General features: G+C 36.0%; 1 protein-coding gene across 7 annotated transcripts in view; it reads left to right on the top strand.

The window, feature by feature from the left end:
- MYO6 (myosin VI) overlaps window positions 1-21992 on the top strand; it is a 102207-nt gene that overhangs the window by 54030 nt on the left and 26185 nt on the right. For all 7 annotated transcript variants that reach the window (XM_059842584.1, XM_059842586.1, XM_059842585.1 and 4 more), the window contains 10 exons: window positions 2097-2277; window positions 4351-4495; window positions 10305-10462; window positions 11014-11105; window positions 11574-11646; window positions 12529-12656; window positions 13726-13821; window positions 15279-15452; window positions 19147-19185; window positions 20798-20891. In XM_059842584.1, coding sequence (XP_059698567.1) covers window positions 2097-2277; window positions 4351-4495; window positions 10305-10462; window positions 11014-11105; window positions 11574-11646; window positions 12529-12656; window positions 13726-13821; window positions 15279-15452; window positions 19147-19185; window positions 20798-20891 — 1180 coding nt within the window. The remainder of the gene's footprint in view (window positions 1-2096; window positions 2278-4350; window positions 4496-10304; window positions 10463-11013; window positions 11106-11573; window positions 11647-12528; window positions 12657-13725; window positions 13822-15278; window positions 15453-19146; window positions 19186-20797; window positions 20892-21992) is intronic.

Here is a 21992-nt window from a genome sequence, read left to right as displayed (position 1 = left end):
GCCAGAGCATGGAATTTACTGGATGAAAGTCTGAAGCTTCAAAACATTTATACCTTCTTGCTCCATCCATCTCTGTTTACATTTTTTAGAACCGGAATTACCAGAATTTGTAGCACTTAAACCTTTGAGCTGCTCACATGAGGATACTAAAGAATTTGTTCTGAATTAATAGTATATATGAATTGGAAGTTAATAAAACACGTAATTAAACTTCTGCTCTGTTCTCTAATAAAATTTTAATCTACTCTAAAGTATGAAATTCACATTTTTGTAGCTGGAAGGTATTTCAAATATTAATCAAATTCATATTTGTGATTCAGTAGCAGCGTAAGTTACATATATATCTGACAAAAATAACTTAAGAGCCTCATTCCACCAAGTGGCCATGCCATCTCTTTCATAATGTGGTCTTGAAGCTCATACTCAACTACGAGAGACTTCACAGATAGTTCCTTTCCTCAAGTGAACATTGTCAAGTCTGTCCCTGAATTTCTAGTGGTTGTATTATTGTTACACTGAACATGTAGTACTGACTTCTGTTGTTAAATGTAGGCTATTTTTTATAATCAGGGATGGTGGAGAATCAGATACAAAAATACTTATTTGACATCACTCTGAGGCAGAAGGCTGGTAGATACTTCATTCTTGTCAAGCATATAGGCTAACATTGGAGAATTTTGCCTCAGTTTACCCAATTTGCCTTTCATGAAGAATTGTAGTGAGCAAGCACAGAGTATTAACATTCACTTATTTTTTCTTCTGGAAGATGAACCTGTGCAATTTTCTGTTATTAATGTGATTTACAGGTGGGTGTTGTCATAAATCTTGTCCTCTGATGGACTTGAAATAAGAAAAGACTTGATTTGAAATAAGTGTTTGTCTAAATTAAAACATACTCAGAGAATAGTTCTGAAATTATATATAAGACATGAAGTAGCAGAACGTAAGATACCATAATACTTATATGTAACTGCCATATCCATTTGAAGGCTCAATAAAGGATCAAAGTTAAATGATATTTAAACCTACTATAGCTGTTTAAACAGGAAATATATTGCCTTGTTCAGGTTTTAAAATTGGAAGTTTAGTATTTGCTGTCATTTTATAAAAAATATTAAGATTTTTTTTTTAAATGAAAGTAGCTGGAATAATTAATACTTCAATTATTTTTGTGTTTTTCTTATCAGGAAGATGAGGTGATCATTTTACATAACTAACATGTAGTTTAATGTTATTGATGTGCCTACATGTTGTGTGAAGTGAATTTTTCAGATGCATGTGGTGTTTTGTTTTGATAAGAATCATGTTAGCTTATTTGACACTAACAAGGCTTTTATTTAGTTAATTATTCTTTTTAGCTGAAAACATTTAAGAACAAGTGTAAAAACGTAGCTCAGCCTGTGCATGTTCATGTAGTTTCTTGACTGCATGCAGATGTGTTATTTTCTACTATTTGAACTGGTTTATAGCTAAAATAGCTTGTAATATATTTAAATTAGAAAAATTGGCAAAATGTTAAATTAGTATTTCAGAATATAGCTAGTATTCTTCTATGCCATAGACCACTGCAAACAACTTTTCTGTTTCTTAATTACCAGCAAAAGTTAATCGGTATATTTCTCTAAATAAGCCTGTTTATAATAGGGATAACTCTCCTGGTTCTGATTGTCCTGTACTCCTGTCCTTCTGTCATCCTATTGCAAGGACCTCCATCTTCTTTCAGCTGCTTGGGGCTGGCTAGAAGGATTCCTTTGTATTAAATTCTCCAATAGTTTCCTTAGCCAAAGTCTTCCTTCCCCCTGCTCACTATCTCATATTCCCCTGTCCTTAGCAGTCACATTCTCTCTAGCCTCTGCTTTCTGAAGATAGTTTGAAGTTTGCTGTGAAATTTAAGTTTGAAGATCATGCTTCCAAGTATCAACAATTTAAAATAAATTAAGGTTCTTGCGAAGCCTATATTGTATGAAGAACTTGAATCTACTTAGTTTGGCATGCTTTTGTATGCTTTTTGTTATGACTTATTCTTGACTGGAAATATTTGCTTACATTTACTTTAAAGTACTTACATAGAATTTTTGATTTTTCTGGTTTTATAGTATCTTAAAGAAGGTTCCTTGAAGGATCCACTGTTAGATGATCATGGAGATTTCAACAGAATGTGCACAGCCATGAAAAAGATTGGACTGGATGATGAAGAAAAACTTGATCTTTTTAGAGTAGTGGCTGGTGTCCTTCACCTTGGAAATATCGATTTTGAGGAAGCTGGGAGTACTTCAGGTTAGATGAAATAGAAATTGTTTTTTGTAAAAATACTGAAAATACCTCTTGATTAGAGACATTCACTTTGTATGTGAATTACTGCTTTTGAAAGCTTCTTTGTGTTCATGGGTAATTCCATCTTAATTCACCTCATTTTGAAGTCAAGTTTACTTGTTTGTTTTGAAGTTGTACTTCTTTACATGCTCTGAAAGCAAATAGGGTTGCACTGAAATTGTTCAAGAACCTATTCAGTGAGAAGTTTAATATAAAGAAAAGAGCCATTTTGTATTTTAATGGTAGCTTTAAAGTCCAACTTCTCTCTAATATCACAAAAAGATCTTGACATTAGAAATTAGCATCTCTGTCTGTAGGGAAAGGCATTATGTCCTTTGGCTTCCAAAAATAACATGTTAGTATTTTGAGAGATGAAAAAAAAAAAGTTACTGCAAAAATTTAGGTAAATATAACTTCCTAATTTTAAGACGTTGCTCACAAGATGAAGCAGTACAAGTGTAGCTGGGACTTAATTGCAGAATGTGCATGAAGGTTGATGAAGGAGAATTAATGATTTGGGAATTGTCCTTATTACCTTACTACTGAAATCGGCCTCCCTAAATTGAGAACTGCTATCCATATATTCCTGAAGGACTGATTCCTCTGGGTCTGGATGTACTGCAAATACAACCATAGTAGAAAACATAAGTATGTAGGTCTAGCTTGAGTTGCAAGACAGAGTGAAATTGGTTCCTCCTGGTCGTACTTCAAGTATGTATAGCTGTTGGTGGAGTTGTTCGGAAGAACATTTTGAAGTGTTCTGAATGATGAATTAAATGAGTGCTAACCTTACCACTGATCCCAAGTACAGAATCAGCACAGTACTGTACAAAACATTCTGTTCAAAAGAGATCATGGGTGGGCTCTAGTCCCATGTCAAATCAGGGCCAGTGCTGAATTCAAACTGGGTAGCTTAGGGTTGGCACAGAGGTGGGTTGCTTTGTTTTTTGGGTTATTTTTCCTCTCTCTACTCTGGATCAAATGAGAACCTCCCCAGTGTCAGTTCATGCTGTTGCCATCTTCAGGAAGATGACAGAAATGAACATGATTAATGAGAATAAATCCGGGGAGATGCAGGTGTAGAGATGGGTAGTGGCTTCGTGTAGCTCAAACCAGTAAGCTTCCCAGAGAGTGTCCCTGTTTGGGCCTTTTGTGAGTTGTGACTTAGGCATTGACCAGATTGAACAGTGAAAGAGGCGCAAATGTGAGTTTGAAGAGGAAATGAATGATAAGAGTGGGAGCCACAGATGGTAAGGAAAGTCAGGGTTTAGAGAAGGGAACGTCACCAGAGAACTTATGCCCTCTAAATACTGAAATTCATGTATAAAACCCCATTTTTTTCTGGAATAAATTATAGATCTTCCAAAATGTAAAAGAACTTCTGAAATGTAAATAAATGTATTGTACTTCTAAATTCCAAATACATGTTTTGTTCTTCCCTCACCTTGTGTGTCTACACACAGGGTGTGCATTTGAACTCCTGCAGGCAGTCTCTTACCAGAGACCCTCCAAAGTTCTGTTGCTGCTCTACTGCAAGCTGCAAGAAATACATGTAAATAAGTGCTAGATTTTACTAAAGTGGGTGGTGTCCCAGTAGGAGACCTCTGCTGGCGCCGAGGCAGGTGCAGAGCAGCAGGGAGTGCACCTCCCGGCTGTTAACCTGGGACGTGTACAGAGCCTTATCTGAAAAATCCAAGTGCCAGGAGCCTGCTCTAGCAGCCACTTCTGCTGCATAGCAAGGGAGCCTGGAGGATTACAGGAGCATCTAAATTCAAAAGTTTTAAGTCACTAGAGTTAGTATGTAGGGGTTAGCACTTCTGCATTTTGGGACAGTTCTTCCCTAAAAGCAGCACGGGCAGTGTTCTAGAAATACCTAATTTCATGCGTAGGTTTTGGTCGAGATGTTATTTTTGTGTTTGTTTGGAGGGGGTTCCCTGGGTTCCGAGAACTGCCTCTTGGCACCGAACTGCTCTGAGGTGACGTGCAGAGGCACAGGTGACTTCCCTGAGGGCTGCTGCTGACGCTGTGTCCCCGCAGGGGGCTGCACGCCGCGCGCACGGAGCCAGGCGGCGCTGGAGCGCTGCGCGGCCCTGCTGGGCCTGGACGAGGACGACCTGCGCGGGAGCCTCACGTCGCGCGTCATGCTCACCACGGCAGGGGGCGCCAAGGGCACGGTCATCAAGTGAGTGGCGGCGCCGGCGGGAGGGGCGGGGATCGCCCGTGAGGGGCCGCCCGTGAGTGAGGGGCCGCCCGTGAGTGAGGGGCCGCCCGTGAGTGAGGGGCCGCCCGTGAGTGAGGGGGCCCCCCGTGAGTGAGGGGCCGCCCGTGAGTGAGGGGCCGCCCGCGCTGCTGTCCACTGGGGGCGGCTCCGCGCCGCCGCTGCTCCCCCACCGGCGCAGTCGGCCCCAGCTCCGCTTAACCAGCTATGGGTGAGGTGCGCTCGCACCAAGCGCGACTGTCTAAAGCGCTTCTCTTAATGGTTTACCGAGCACAGGTGCCACCCCCGTGGTCGTACAGAAATCACAGTGCTGAAGGCTAGCTGGCTTATGGCACTTGGAATAAGTAACTCCTGTGTTTTATAAAATCGTGTGTCAGTGAGTACGCTGTGTGGCCAAAGAAAGTATAGCAGTCAGCCAGTTAAATCCACTGCCTGCGCAGCAAATTTGATATGCTAAAAGATTTATCAGATACACTCTATCAAGGAATGTTAATGTGGTGCCTAAAGTCTTTCAGAAGACGTTTGGCTCTTTCTCCTGAGGGCTGCACAGTGCTCCCGTGAGTGTTGCCCTGTGATAATTAGGGCTGGGATGCTTAAATTAGAGGGCAGGATGGCCACCCTTCTTAATGTCTGAGTGATCAGTGTCCTTGTGTTTTTCATACGTAATTCTTCTGAAATCAAGTTTTAACTTTAAAAACACCCCTGCACATGGTAATCCAGAAATTGCTGCTTTTTGCTGGTTTTGGTAAACACACATTTAATCTTGACTGTAAATAATGTTTCACAAAAACATGGACAGAAAGTGTGTTATTTTGATTTTTTAAATTTTTTTTCTGAAGCTATTATCCAGGTAACTTCCTAGGCACAGACGCGAGATAATGGTTCCTTTCTGTATGCACATGGAGAAGAATTAAGGACAAAGAGCATGTATAAATATGGTATTGGTGATAACATTTCAAAACCGTGAAATTTATGACTCTTGCAAAACTGAGTTTTATGAAAATGACAATGCAGTTGCCTTTTATTTGTGAAAAGCCTCCAGCTTCTACCAGAAATTTTCTCTTGCTGAGATTGATCCTAGCATGCAAGCTGTCAGGGGTGCTAGCTAAGATGCCTGCAACTGAATTGTGTGTTTTAACATTTAGTTTCTGTGTTGACTATTTTCTGGAGTTCATATCAAAATCTGAACTTGGACTAAGCAGTTTTGAGCACATTAAAATAATTCTCAGTGTTCAGCTGAATGAATCAATCTTTTAATTAGGAAGCCAATGAACTTTTCCTCCTTGGAAGAATACAGGTGTACATTTTATTAACCTGTGGAAACAATCAGATTGTTTTAGTGAATTGAAAATACTTTATTCACATTATACCAAATGTTTAATATATGAAACTCATAATTATCTGTATTTAATGGGGTTTATTTGAGTTCCTTGCATATTTTCATCTTTGCAATTTCTTTGGAAATTTATTACAGAAATTATTATTATGGAAAAAATTCTAATGCAGTGACAAATGGTAAATAATGTTGGGGGGAGCGGGAGAGGGTGATGTGTTACTCTACATTCAGTTAAAAGCTCAAGATCTAAACCTCTTAATTGTGTATTCAATAGTGCTTTTCTGGAGAGTAAATTCTTCTCTCCCTGCCCAATGTAAATTCCTCCTCTCTCTCCCCCAGCAGTTACTAGAAATTGGGGACTTTGAGTCGCTGTCATCTTGCTGCCTTATCAGATGATATGGAGTGTTACAAGTAATTTTTTTCCCCTTTGTTACAAGCTTAATGTATAGGATGATGTCAGTCTTACAGGGAAAGGTGTCTCCAGTGGAAAATATTGACCGAGCTTTTACTATTTGCTCTTTTCCAGACCATGTCTAAATTGACAGCAAAATCTTTGATATATTCATCCAGGAGAAGCTTTATCAGTACTGTGGATAGCATTAGAGTATAAAATTATTTATTGTACATTACAGATGGCACTCATAGTAATTCATGGCAATATGAACATTTCAGGTTTTGAAAGTCAGTAACATTTTTTACTTAATTAAAGTTGGGATGCACAATAATTGCTGATCTTTCTCTGTTGACTTACTGCTTACCTGGTTATTCTCCATCTTCCATTTGCATTTTTAAATTCTTCTCAGCTTACTACCACCCACTTTCCTTTACTGGAATATATCTAGTTGATTTTTACACTATCAATTTTTTGAAAATAATTTTGTATGCTAATCTTGTTACCAAGATTTTCTGCTTTCTTAATTCAGTATTATTAGAGCCCATTTTTTGAGAATACCCTTAATTTCACATTCCTTTTAAGTGAAAATGTTAAAGAGAAGCGATAGAGCTTTGAACGAATTGTATCCATGTCAGATTCAGATGGCACCCCACTGGAAATGCTCTCAGGGAACTGCTGATTCAGCCTCTGAGAACAGATTCATTTTGGCTGTTGTACATTTAACCCATACTTAAGGCTTGTCTGTATATTTTCCTGTTGAGAATGTTTGGTGGGATGTACCAAGCTACCACCATTATGAGGCACACCATGTGATCACTCCTCAAGTGACGCTGTCAAGGAAGGTTTCTTAATTTTTGTTACAGCTTTGAGTTTACTTTGGATTAAAACTGTAAAGATTTTCTGATCAGCGAATTTATCCTGATAAGCCTGTAGTGTTATTAGCACTGTACAGTTTCAAAAGTCTGCAAATGCAAGGAGCTATGTTTTTATGCCAGCAGATCTTATTTTTCCTGTTTTTTATTTTGGGAGTATCAAAAATGAGTTCAGCAGACTCCTTACAACATCTCAATGATTACTGCATTAAGCCTCTTTTTCTAGCATTTTATAAACTTGTGCATCTACAAGCAAACATACTCTAATAAATACACCAATATCATCTTCTCACATGGGTTACTGCATGTAAAAGTGGATTGGACTATTTTAGTAGATATTTGTTACATAGACACAATTTTTTCTATGGTAGTGTGGTTTAGAAACTACTTGACTGCTATCAGTATTCGAGTTTTGACAAGTACTTTTTTCTTTTTTTTTTTTTGTTCCAGCAACCCAAAGAGCTGGTCATTTCTCTCTCTTTCTTAGGGACCTTTTGTGTGCAAGTAGATCATGTGAGTCCTAATAGGTCACAGTGAATAAATGGCTCGGCTGAAATCACTGTGCTCAGAGTATAACAAAGGCTTTGTTCTGCTGGGCACAGTGGAGCCAACAAGGAACAGTAGGAGGGTGATGCTAAATGTAATCTCTCTGAATTTTATTAAATAATCATGTGCAGTGAATTGCCTGGGGGACTTGACAGCTGCACTACGTCTATCTGTCTTTGTCTCCCAAAACCCCATAATAATTACCTTGCTGGATAATATTTTTGCCATCTATGTGAAGTGTATTTACAGAGAGAAATAATGTGTTAGGATTCAAAATCTGATGTTTCTCATAGACTGTAAATGTGCTACTGTGCTTTTCTTTTGCTCAGTTTCTTCTTTTCCAAGAAGACTTTCACGGAGGACTCCATCAGCACAAACTAAATTATTTTACAAAGTGAAAAAAATTAACTTGCATCATTCCAGGTCCTCCAGCTTCTATTGCAGTACATTTCCTACCAAAATGCTTTTTTTTTTTTTAGTGATGCTACTGAAGTGTCCATTGGAAAAACTTTTTCAAAAAATACTTTTCTACATTATTTTGAACTTTAGCTTTTTTCAAATTACAAATGTGCTGCTTATATTCTTTAATTATGTGGAGTATTTAACTAGGTAGGGTTACTTAATCCAGGCTACTTTATTTATGAACCAGTAACCATATTGGATGGCAGTAATTGAGGGATATCGCTTCACCTGCTCTCTCTCTCAGTTGTTGTCAATCATGGGCAAATTATACATGTTTTTAATTTAAGTTAATTTGTTCTGGAATATATTTGGGATCTTCATGGAGTTGTCCACAGACTAAATCTACCCCATCCATGCTTTCCCCTAAGTCTCAAACTCTAGATCAATGGAAACCTTGCTGAAGAAATTGGCATGAAGACCAACAAGGGTTTTTCTTGCAGCCTTACCAAAGTGCTTAGAATTTGGCAAATTTTTTTCTATTCCATTCAAGTAGCTGTTAAATTCAGGAGAGGGAAGGAAGGTAAAATGGAGGAAGGAGACTTTATCTTTTCCTGTTCAGGCAAGAAACAAGAGAAAGAGATTCATTTGTCTTTGTGTAGACCAAATAAAGGAAGAGCTGAAGGACCCAAGTTCATGAGAAGAAAGCTACTTATTCTGAACATCAGTTCTGTGATGGGGCTTTTGTGCATCTACTGTCTCAGGGCATTTTCAGCATTGTTTTGTAGTTCTGTCAGTTGGGCAAAATGCATTGCAGGGCTACATTTTCTTTCCATGCATGTTTGCTGCATACTATGAAATTTAACAACAAGGGTTTGTGCAGTCTTTAGAATTGCACTTAACAGTGGCAGAATTTGCTATTTTGAACACTAGGACTATTTTGTAAATATATGCTCTAGCAGTACAACTATTTGTCATGTTGTTAAAAAAAGTAAGTGAAAAACAAATGATTTTCATATATTGTATTATGTAATAGGTCTGCAGCTGACAGGAATTAGTATTCTGATCTCTTAAACGTATCAGAACAGAATGCAAAGGTACCTTCTTCTATTTATAAGCTGAGATTTCTGTCAGTACTCATTACCTTAAGATAAGATAGGTACTTAGTGGAAGACAAGATTGTGTGTTAAAGCTAATTACTATCAAATGTAAAGTGTCCTTTGGGAATGGAGACTCTGGTTCCAAGCCTTACCAGTCACAGTAGAAAGTGATCTCCATCACTGTCATGATTCTGCATCAGAAGTATTATCTTTGTAAAAATAAAGAAATAGTAATTATTTGTTAGTTTAGTACTTATGAATTCTGGGAAGTGAAGGAAATTATGCAATATGGGTAAGCTGTTGTTGTAGTTTAACTCCAGCTGGCAACTCTCAGTCCCTTGTAGCCATTCACTTACTCCCTGCCAGTGGAAGGGAAGGGAAAGAGTGAAAATGAGAAAACACATGGGTTGTTGATAAAGACAGTTTAAAAGCTAAAGCAAAAGCTACACATGCAAGCAATGCAAAATCAATTCTCCACTTCCTGTTGCAAGGTTTGTGTTCAGCTCCCCAGGATAAACAGGCTTCATCAAGTGTTGTGGTTACTTAGGAAAACAAAATTTTAAACTCATGTAATCATTCCCCTTTCCCTCTTCTTCCTTCAGCTTTTATTGCTGAGCATGATGCCATATGATAGGAAGGTCCCTTTGGTCATTTGGGGTCAGCTGTCCTGGCTGTGTCCCCTCTCGTCTTCTTGTTCACCCTCAGCCTCCTCACTGGTGTGATGGGGTGAGAAGCAGAAAAGATGCCAGAGCAAAAACTGAACTTTGGGCTTTATTATAACATAACAAATCCTAAGTAAATAGTTGAAATGTTTTTTGTAGATGGTGATGTATATATTTGAAATATTTTTCTCTGGAAACTGCCAAGAGAATTTCTAATTATCTAATACACAATTATGAAAGCATCTGAATCTCATTTCTACTGTTGGTAGCAATTGTTTTTTATGGGTAAGATAGTCTAACTTGGCAAGGTTGTTTCCTGCCTTGGCCTAGAGATCGGTGGGGGGATGGGGGGGGTAGGTCCTAATTTATGGTATTGGAAAGGCTGTTTTTAAGTTTAGAGTCTAATCTCAGCATTTCACAGTAAGGACTTCTGAAAAATAAGATCTGTATTTTGTTTTTTTTAGGGTACCCTTGAAAGTGGAACAAGCAAACAATGCTCGTGATGCCTTGGCTAAAACCGTGTATAGTCATCTGTTTGATCATGTAGTGAAAAGGGTAAACCAGTGTTTTCCATTTGAAACTTCTTCTTTCTTCATTGGAGTTCTAGATATAGCTGGTTTTGGTAAGTATACCTAAAATAATTTCTAGTTGTCACTTTTTCCCACCAAAGATTCAATAACAAATTCTGTAATGAAGAGTGGGAGGGTTTTCTTTTTGATATTGGTGGCTCTTGTAAAGCTTTTTGCTTTTTGCTTCTTTGACTCACTGAAATTCAAAACAGGGCATGTTTTGTGATGTGCTCTAGTCCTGCCAAGGTTGTCCAGGGGAACAGCCTTTGGTTTTCAGGTCTTTAGAGCTTTGGTATCTACCACCAGCCTGTTGTATCATAGATGCATGAGGGTGTATTGGTACAATTTCAGTGTCTGGTAGCATCTTGCTTTGGTTGGCTGCCAAGTGTCAGTCATTTATCTTAGAAATATTATCTGCTGCAGTATTTTTAGATGGCTTGTGTACAACTTAGAAATCTATAAAAGATTTCATTTTGCTGAAAGAAATGGCTATGGATCTGAGCACATCTTTAAATATTAGCACTGTGAAGCTTCTTCTATTTACTATTTAATTTAAACTCTTGGAACACTGTTTTATGATAAAAGTTTAACTTTTGTCTTTCAGAGTACTTTGAACACAACAGTTTTGAACAATTCTGTATAAACTACTGTAATGAAAAACTGCAGCAATTTTTTAATGAAAGAATTCTGAAAGAGGTATGATATATTTAATGTTATATTTGAGGATTTGGTTTTTTACTGTTATATTTGACAATTTTTTTTTCCTCCGAAGAAATACTTCAAGTACTGTTTTTCATAAGATTACATATTATGTTTGAATAAAAAAAACCAGTTGACATACTGTTTCCATATTGTGTGACATCTGGTTGTGTCAGAAAAGAATGTGGATTTTTGAAAACCAGCAATGAGGTATCCAGAGATTGGATAATTGCTAATACTTAATGAAAATATTGACTTGAACAGGCTTATCATTAAGGCGTTAAAGTTGGAATACATTAAGCTGTGTAAGAAAATTCTCAAATGTGTGTTGATTTATGCTATATTTTTTAAAATTGCATCATGTTTATAAGAAAACATTATTTTTATCTTGATTTTTTTTTTCAGTAAAAAAAAATAAATTAAGAGTGGTGTTTTCTCTTTTCAATTACTTTTTTGTAACTTTAGGAACAAGAACTTTACCAGAAAGAAGGCCTGGGGGTTAATGAAGTTCGTTATGTAGATAATCAGGACTGTATAGGTATGTGCTTCTTGAATTGTCAAGCTTTTTGTTACTGTCGCAGGGAAAAAACCTTCAAGCAGAAGAGGTGAAATATGCATAGCACTAGTAATTGTATGGTTTTATATATAGCCTCATTCAATTCACAGTCTTAAGAGTTCATAGGCATTTCTGCAGTACAAGCATTAGCATTTTCAACCTTTCCACAGGAAAAAGTATGTAGTAAAAATTCCTCTTAAAAGAACAGTTTCATAGAGAATGGAAAAAAGTTGCAAAACTGTGAGTTTGTGTCTAATAGTTTCAAGAGCATGAATTTCTGTGTCAGCTTTCAAGGGCTTTGGAATATGTATGTGAGAGGTCAAGGCAATGCAGTTGTTAAAAATTGCGAAACCACCACTGTATGCTCAGTTCTGGTCTGCCTTTCCTAAAACAAATTTCTACTTCTCACTGGATCATATTATCAAATGGAAATAATAACCTTTTAATTTTGACATGTGGTAAAATGTGGATGAAAAGCTTTAAAATTTCTTCCAGCAATTGAAGCTAGACCCAGAATCATACTGTAAGAAGACTTAGGCACTTTTTGGATGACTAATTTCAGCTTGAGACCAAGAATTAAAATCAAACTATTGGTTCCTGATCTTTTTCTCCCATGTTCCACAAGAGTTAGAACTTCTAGATTTGATGGATTTCCTATACATACCTGTTAAGATATATAGAATTGATTTGCCATGACTTCTTGTATTTTGTTTAATGGCTTTCCAAAGGTACTTTTGTAGAGAGTCAGTTCAGCAGCATTTGAGTGTGTAATGTTCAGGGGTGATACAAGTTGATATTCAATTATTATCAATTATCAATATTATATTCAATTTCTGTAAATTTATGGGGTTTTTTTATTAACAGATTTGATTGAAGCAAAATTAGTAGGTATACTGGATATTTTGGATGAAGAAAATCGTCTTCCCCAACCAAGTGACCAGCATTTTACTTCAGCTGTGCATCAAAAACACAAGGACCATTTCAGGCTCTCAGTAGGTTTATTTTTGTTGTCTGTCTTGTTTTAATGAAACAGTTCTTGGAGCAGTTGATAGTAAGACTTCAATTTAATGAAAATCTTTCGTAAGAAATCTCATACCACCCAGTCTGCACAGTCTGTACCTCTTTGTTAAGGACAAGTTTGGTTATTAGATTTGATGAAAAGTTCACTGAAGGCTTCAAGCAATTCTAATATCCGCTGAAACTAAAGCCATATTCTTGACTTGCATTTGAAGTTTTTTAACATGTAAAACATGAAAAGGAAGTAAAAACACATTTTAATTTAGATTGTTTCATATCAGATGAGTTATTTTGTTGTTCTTTTAAAAAATGTCTTGCTTACTTAGACATTTGACTCATGTCTAGTGTCTAGCTAGCACTTCAGAGGTGAATATAGGAATCATATTAGGAAAATTTTTTTGTTGCTTGTTTTTTAACATACAGCACTGTCTGGAAGATTAAGGCAAATAGTTGCAATTTATATCCATGAATTGTGTTGAAATTAAAAAAAATGTGAGCAAAGGAAGCCGTCATTTATAATCCATTTACCAAAATTGTCATCCATTTACCTTGTGTTAAGTTTCCACTTAATCCTGCTTGCCTGAATTGGGGTGCAATGAAACATTCTGATGGTATGTGTATGATCAGCTGGATGCTTGCCTGTTAAGATATACCATCTAAAACCATATCTTGAGCTTCAATCTAATCCTATTCATATAAAAAGGTTATTCATCAGCTGTCAAAGAAAGTGATTATGATTTTATATGATATTATGATAAAGAAAGTGTTTATTAAAGGCACAAGCAAAATCAACTGGCTGGTATTAGCAATCCTGATGACTTGTATTTCAAATGCAATGTATTTAAGTGTGTCAAAGAGTTTGAAATTAGGTTTTTAGAACATCATGGTTTGGACAGGAATGGTAATGATCAGCACAATTGTACTTATAGGAAATGTGATTTTTAACACTTTGTGCTCCTGGCAGAACATGGTGGTGTTCTAAGAATAAACTATTTCTTAGTCTCCATTCCAATACTTCTTTGTAATTTAACTTTTTAATTCCAGATTCCTAGAAAGTCTAAATTGGCTGTTCACAGAAATATCAGAGATGATGAAGGCTTCATTATCCGACACTTCGCAGGAGCAGTATGCTACGAGACGGTAATTTTATCGATGGAACACTATGTTTATTGTGTTTTCTAGAACATTTATGTTTTTTCAGTGCATATGGCTTAAATGACAAAATTTCTTGTGATCAAAAGAGAAGTTCAAACATTGATATGTCTTAACTTTGAAACTCATTTTTTGCATATTTGTCAGAATTTACAGGTTTTTTTAACTTTTCAGGTTACAGCCCATTTTAATGACATGTGTTTTGTGTAAAAGTTTGTTTCAAATCTATAGGTAAAGTTGTCAGTATTAAATATATTGATTCACAGTCAAAATTTTGACTGCAAATTTTGCATCAAAAGATGTTTACATCCTGGGGAGAAGAATAAATTATGTGATATAAAAGTATTGTTAGTGAAGAGTACCTTTTTGGAAGCATGATTATCCTTGTACACAGTCTCCATCATACTTTGTGTTTTCCTTTTCTACTGGCAATTGACTCATTCATGTAAAAATACAAAATACCTGAAATTGCTACCCTCAAAATACACTCCAGATTCTCGTGTACTTATTGTACAAAAACAATGTAAGACCTGAAGCCGGTATCTAGACCATCAATTTTCAAAAATGAAAGTTTAAGATAAAATGAAGACCCATAAGTTTTTGTTGTTCTGTGTAACTTCAGCATGTATGAAGGACGCTACTTGCGTTACTTGGCTGCATACTTTTTCCTCTCTTGTGTCTTCATGGCCCAAGGAAACTTTGGAGGCCTGTGTTAGCCCTTTGATTCTTATCACCCTTTTATGGGTTATCTGGCAAATTGGCATTTTCTTCAGAGTAGTCTTGGCATCTTCTGTTCATTAATATCAAAGTCTCTGTTAAGTTGCACCAAAAGCTATTAAAAGTTTTGTAAATGTGAAATTGGATACTAATATATTGACCTCTGAGTTTCACTGTAATGTATTGTTCTTCTCAAAGTTAGTGATCCAATTCAAATAAACCAGAGATATAAAGTTTGTAGGAAGTGACAATATGTTTTAATAAATCAAATGTTCATAAATAGTCATAGTACTTCTAAAATAACTGTGTAGGTTTAAGTGTGCACATTAATTCCCATTTCACAATAGATCTTAATTGATATTACGAGCAGTGAAGAATTAAGCTTCTCAGAACTCCCAGGTGATGATGATATGCTGAGTGCTAGAAGTGGTAGGAGGATAGTCATTGACAAAAAAACATCTCATCTCTTTAAAGGCACCAAACCTTTCTTTGGGTTTCATAATTCCAACAATATCCTTCAAATTTAAGAATGTCTTTTCTCTCTGGCATTAGAGTTTTGTGTATCCAGCTGAAATGTTGTTTGAAATAATATATTAATATTTACCCAATGTATTCTTGCTGATTTTTGAATTAGGTGTGTAACTGTATTTCCTTTGGTTTTCTAATTAGACTGAAGTAACTTGGACAGTAAAACAAATGTGCTTTTATCTCTTGGATTGTCTTTTCAGATGCAATTTGTGGAAAAAAACAATGATGCTTTGCACATGTCTCTTCAATCTCTTATATGTGAATCCAAGGACAAGTTTGTTCGACAGTTGTTTGAGGCCAACACTAACAACAACAAAGATCCCAAACAAAAAGCTGGGAAACTCAGTTTCATCAGCGTGGGTAACAAATTCAAGGTAAAATCATATAGTAAAGAGTCCTATCTTCATGTAATATATGCCAGTTTTATGTTACTTGAATTAAATAGGGTTCAGAGAACTAACAGTAACTTGAGGTTCAGAAGAAAATTTGGTTAAATAGATGGTTTTCTTCTGTTGAATTATAAGAAACTGGCATATTAAGCTACATGCTGTGCATTTCTGTCAAAAGTATCTTCCACAATAGTCCTTACAGAGATTATACAGTGATTTTTATGTCAGAATCTTTCAAAGTCACATAGAAGTCTTTATTCAAAAGGTTTTGAGATTTAAATTTGGATTCTGTGGACTTTAAAGTTTTCTAGAGGTGACGAAATGTGTTCTTCCATTCTATTGTAATTATACCTTCTAAAAGATGTATTGATTCCCTACAGTTGGCCAAACTCTCAAAATTCTGTACCTAATCTATCCATAGTTTTTCCTTTTCTGAAATATATACTTTGTCATGGCTTACACAGGAAGATATTCATTGTGCTGAATGTTTCCTTTCCCAGTATCTGAATCTGATGCTTCTCCTCATTTTCTCCTTTCTTCTGATGTTATAAAGCTGACCTTCAAACCTTGTCTTCTCCAAATGTTTTCTGCATCCCTTTCTCATTCAGCAGTTTTATTTTAGCTGGACTATTCCAGCTCAGGATGGCTAGAAAGAAAACAATAGGGGAATTAAGAGATGAAAAGCAGGCACATCGTGGGCTGCAGGTAAATTTTTCAGTCTTGTGGATTTACAGTTGGTAGAGCTGCAGCAATTTCAGCAAGAGCTCTTTTCAACACATCTGGGCCAGATCCAATGAAGGATTTGTATGCCTTCAAGTCAAGTGCTGAAACAGTTTTGGTATGCTATCTTACCAAAGGCCACCAAAAACCCACCTCATGTCCCTAGCTAGACTCCTTACACAGTCCCTGGGGTATGCAAGTATTTTAGATAATCCAAAAAACCTGCACATAGAGTGAGACACTGCCAGTAGCAGAAGAGTGTTTTTGCATTTCTGCCCCATATAAAGGTTAAGTACTGGATCAGGACTGCAAGATAAGTTCCTTCTTGCATAATCATATTTTCTGGCTAGCATTTCAAACTGTTCTCTAAAGGTGCAGAGGCTGAAGAATAGGAAGGATATGGTAGCAGCACATTTGTTTTTTATAGCAATAGTATTCTGCTTCAAGTCTATACTGTATTCAGTGTTCTATGGCTATTCTATTTCCTGTAGTAGCACCCAGATATTGGTCAGTCTGACAAAGGGTGCTCTCATTACACCTTTCTGGAGTTGTTTGGTTACGTAGCCAGAAATAAAATTTTCATGGGTCCAGGGAGAGTAGAATACAGAGCCTGACTTGTAAGGTGGTGGTTTTGGCATTTAACTGGGAATTGGGCAGACTGCTCTCTTGAGTTTTGCTCTGATGATTCTTTTTAACTCCTTCCTATTCCATAGTGGTTGTTGAATTAAAGAATAGTAATTGGTTTAATATAAAATACATGATCATCAGGTGGTCTGAAAAGTTGCATACATGTCCTGAGAAAACCCTGCAGCCATGAGTCTGCTTTAAATGAAGCTAGGATCCACAATTTTTTAGAACTGTGTTTTAAAAATGAAATCAACTGGGCGATCTTTTGAGGTAGTTTCCTCTTCCTTCCATCTGGATTTTCAATTTCTCTTGGATTTAGCACCCACCTTTGGTGATGCGGTCTTGTGCATTATACCACTGCCCAAGCAGAGGTGAATCAAAAGGGAGGCATTTTTAAAGTGAAGCAGAAATTTTGTGGGGAACTTTTTTGGATTTCCTTTTGGAACTTTGGTATTCACCTCTCCACCACAACTAATGTCCTCCTTGGATCTGGCCCATCAATCTATAATTCTTTCAGTGTTTTCAAGTTTCATGGCATTTTGAATGTATGTGTTACTTCCAGTAATTCATTTAGTGTTACCTTCCCAGACACAGCATGTGATGCTGATGAACACTAATAGCCTTGAAAATTTCACTTCAGATGACATCAAAATAAGGTCTTTTATCTTACTACATATTTCATCTCTTTAAGACTAAGAATTCTTTGTGCATTAATTTGTAAGTCAGTCTTCTGAACTACTGAAATTAGAACTTCTTCTAATTATATCAATTGCTAGATGATGTTGTAGGGACTTCTCTTTATGAAATCCTTCACACGTCCCTTCCTTATAACTAATTAAAATTAGTTCTCATTAATCAGTGGAGAAAATAATGATTAATTTATTATTGGATCTCTTCAAGATTATTTGAGATGATTTTACCTTATGCTAATGATGAATTAAATTGTGACAATTCAAAGAGCAGTGGTTTTAGCAATATTACACATTAAAATGTGTAAAAAAAATTTAGCAAAATTTACACATTTTGTTAGCGAAATTCACCTAAGAATGTCTCTGTTTTATTTCTTGTCAAATCACAGAGTATAAGGAAGGGGTATTTTTCCTCAAGCAGAAATGTATTCTGTTGATGGAAATTGGTCTGTCTCTTGCAAACCTAAGTGTTTCTGACTTAAGAAAGCATAATTATTATGATCAAGTTGAAATATAAACAGTATGTGTAAGTGAGAACTGAGCAGGAGGTTATTAGTGTTTGTCATGCTTCTCGTGGCACTCTTTCTAACCACATCCATGTTAAGTTAAAAAAATCCCAAACCATTTTATCTACCAGAGGGACAACTGGCAGCTTTAGGTGATGCACACTACTCATACAGATCTTGTTTCTTGGATTCAAGGTAATTGAAAGATCTGGCTAAAAAAAATTTAGTCAAAAGTCAGACTATTTGAATTTTGCTTCATGTGCTGAAAATGAATACATTAGGACATACTGCTGCAGTCTATATACTTAAAGTTTGCTAATAAACTAGAAAGGCTGGCCCAGCAGTAATTTGTTAAAAAAATCCCCAAAACAAACCAGACACTTCTCTAAAGTAAAAATATTGCTATTTTTCTGATGTGGTTCTGGAATATTTTAAGTCCCTACCAATTACTTTCAATACCAACTCTAAACAGCTCTCTCTGATTGCTTTAAGTCTCTGGTTATCCTGAAAATTTGACTCCAAATAATAGTAGTATTACAGGCTTTTCTCATCACAGTATATATAAATGTAACCTCGACAAATGTAATTTTAAAATTGTAGTTTTTTGTCATCAATAGAGAATTAAAAAGTTGGAAGTTTGGAAATAGAAATAGATCATTGCAGGTAAATGTTGACATAACAAAAAATATATTCTCAGGCTTTTCTTCTAGGTTTTTTTGAAGTTAATTATGTAACACACAAATAATGCTCGTTATAGATTCAATTTGGCATTTCACAAATTTTCAGTGTGTTTTTAAAAATTGATTACTGATTGGTCTATTCTTTTTTAAAATTGATTTTATTACGTAGTCATAGGTTTTTATTTTCTCAAATGGATGTGCAATTTTTTTTGATAACTATGTTGTAATAAGTGACTAGTCCATGCAGTATTGCTGTACAATTAAATAAAAGCAATTTCCTCAGGGCCATTCATGCACACTTGCATGGTTTTGTCTATTAAAATTGGTGAATGTTTGGTTTATCAGTTCTGTCTCACTAACAATGAACATGCATGCAGTAATGCTGTACCTCTCTTTGGTGTGTATATTTCTGTACATGCCATGGTAAGGCTCTTGAAATACCTGTTTTCTTTTACAGACTCAGTTAAATTTGCTTCTTGAGAAGCTTCACAGCACTGTAAGTATATATAAAGATGAAGGTTCACAGTTTTCTGACGTAAGGCAAAATAGATCATCTCAATATTAGGACTTACAGTAAATGTGATTAGTTATTGCTTTAGAGTTTGCAGCTACGTGGCATTTTGGGAATATCTTCCCGTGCATGTAATGGCTATTTATTTACCAAAAGGAAAACCCACCACCTTCAAAAAGTTGTAGAATGAAAGTTAAAAAACCTGAATAAGCAATGTGAAATCTGTCTGTGCTGCAATCTCCTTTTTTGTCACTTTTACTTCTTTCTGCATTGGTTATCATTGATGACTAATTTTCAGAAAATTTAGGAATGTTTCTTAGAAGTAGGTTTTTTAAGAAGTAACTTATTATTAATTATTTTTTTAATATTCCATAAAGTCATTAAAAATATATTTTTTCATTTTGCTTTTTTGATAGGCTGTAAATGCCCCTAATGAATATTTGTTAATTTGGCTGATGTAATTAGATAGTTTGTGAAATTCTCCATGTACAACATGCCATTTTATTTTAGAACCTGGAGTTGTAGGAACACAGTGTTGTTTCTCTTGGCCACATGTTCAAACCAATTATAGATATTAGGTTATGCTCTGTCAAAAAAAGAAAAAGGGTGGAAAATCAAGGGAAACAAAGCAGTGAAGTGCTTGGAGTATAGTCAGCATACAAGATTTTTTACTGTAGTCATGAGGCTGGTCTGAAGGGTGATCTATTTCACCCAGAACATTCTGGAACTGAAATACAATCCAGGGAAAAAAGTGTGTGGCCAGGCTTGCTGTACTCTTGAGTTTAACTAATCCATGATTGAAGAGAAATTGTTAATGTAGAGTTCCCTTGGCAGGTGCTGTCTCATTCTCAGCTGAGAGATGGAAAAAGAGAGAATATGCTACAAATCGGGATTAAGGCTGTTTTCTCAGGCCGAGTTTTGTTTTAGTATATGCAAAGTTATCATTAGCAGTCATTTGTTACAGGAAAATCTGAATAATTGGATGGTGCTTGGCAAAATGTTGTCCTTGATGAATGTGAAATGATCAGAAAGGGCAGTGGTCAAAACTGTAGCACACATGGTCATAACAGAGGAGCAGACTGGAACAGCATCAGGGAAAGGAGACTGAAGCTGTGAGCCAAAGGAAGTTGTAAAAAGTAGAAGTTAAGGAAGGTCAGGTTCATCTGGCATGATTCTGATGTCAGGAGTTTGGTTTGCTCGTGAACTCTGGGGCATGTGGAAGATATTGAGGGTAGTAGGATCTAGAGTCATAAATCATAGTTTGTGTACATGTTAAGGAGAATAGTTGGATGAAAATTCAACAGAACTGACAATCCAATTAATAGCTTTAGCATTGAGATCAGTTACATCAAGACCAAGGTTACAGTGCAAAACTGATAAATGAGAGAAAAAGGATGGAGCTGGGACTTGATTATCTTTAAGGCCTACTCCCACCCCTTAACATTCCATGATTCTATGATAATGCCAGCATATCTCTTTTAGAATACTAATATTTTATATCTTTTTTCCCCCTCACCACTAAGTCTTAAATAATTAAATGTTATTTTAGGAGTTTTAAAAATCTGTGTATTTTGCTAACTTCTTGCTTTGGTCATAGGGGTCGAGCTTTATTCGCTGTATCAAACCTAATCTAAAGATGACAAGTCACCATTTTGAAGGAGGACAGATCCTCTCTCAGCTTCAGTGTTCAGGTAATGGATGCCTCTGGTATTTTCCCTCTGATTTTTACTTTGGTGATTATATATTACCATAAGTTTGAATTATGGGGGATGAAAGCAGTATTTCCTTGCTTGAACTGTTTTCTAGAAGGTAGGTTATTTATGCCTCATAAACAGCTATTTAGATTTTTAGTAACTTAGCATTCATTTTAGAAATAATTCATCTGAGTTGGCGTTAGGACTCTTCTTTCAAAGAAGAGTTGCTCACAGTATTAATAGGACATCAGTTCAGTCTGGAACAATAGAATTTTAAATTTCTGTGGCAGTTGAAGTGTTAGAAACTCCTGTGCATTTAGAGGCAGTCAGTGAGATATCTAATAATTGAAACACACCAGCATTCTTTGATTTTATAGATACTATGATCAGTTTAATTATACTGGTTTACTTTCTCAAAAGTTTCTTTATATCACTATTCATTTGATTTGGAGCTGAACATCTAACATGGATGAAATGCTGCATCTTCATTATTCTTGAAATGCTAGATACTTTCCAAATTTATAGCTTTATTTGCTCTTGCCCCACTGAACTTTTTGAAAAACGAAGACAGTATAAAACTAAATTTCTGTTGAAAGCAAGTATGCAAAAGATTAAGTTTTACGACAGCAACCGCAAGTTAAGGTCTAACTTAAAAACTTACCTGCAGCCTCTGTGGATAGGGATATGTAAAATAGTTGGTAAAAACTGGTATAGCCTGTGCTGCTGAAGTAATTTGAATCTTACTGACTGTGTCTGGGATTTACTGATACCCTAGTTGCAGCCAAAATGTAGTAATATTATTCAAGACATTGAAGTTACATCTTAGTAGCTCATACTTTGTACTTCAATTACACTAAATGTTCTAGCACTGCACGAACATGTATTTGAGGTTGTATCTGCACCACATCTCACAAATATCATTCACATGATTAAAATAAATGCCTGGTTGGGCATTATTTGGTGGTTTGGGTATAGATTTGGGTCTTTTTGTCTTCCCTTTAAAAATGAAAGTGTCAAATCTGCTGAAAAAGAAAAAAGGTATGGAAGAAATATTAGAAGAAAAATCCTATGGATAGATTGAGTGTTACTTACCTCTCA

This window comes from Haemorhous mexicanus, chromosome 3, assembly GCF_027477595.1.
Source record: "Haemorhous mexicanus isolate bHaeMex1 chromosome 3, bHaeMex1.pri, whole genome shotgun sequence".
NCBI classification, from domain to species: Eukaryota; Metazoa; Chordata; class Aves; order Passeriformes; family Fringillidae; genus Haemorhous; species Haemorhous mexicanus.
Note: the sequence above shows the minus strand (reverse complement) of the source record. Positions and strands in the feature narration are given on the sequence as shown.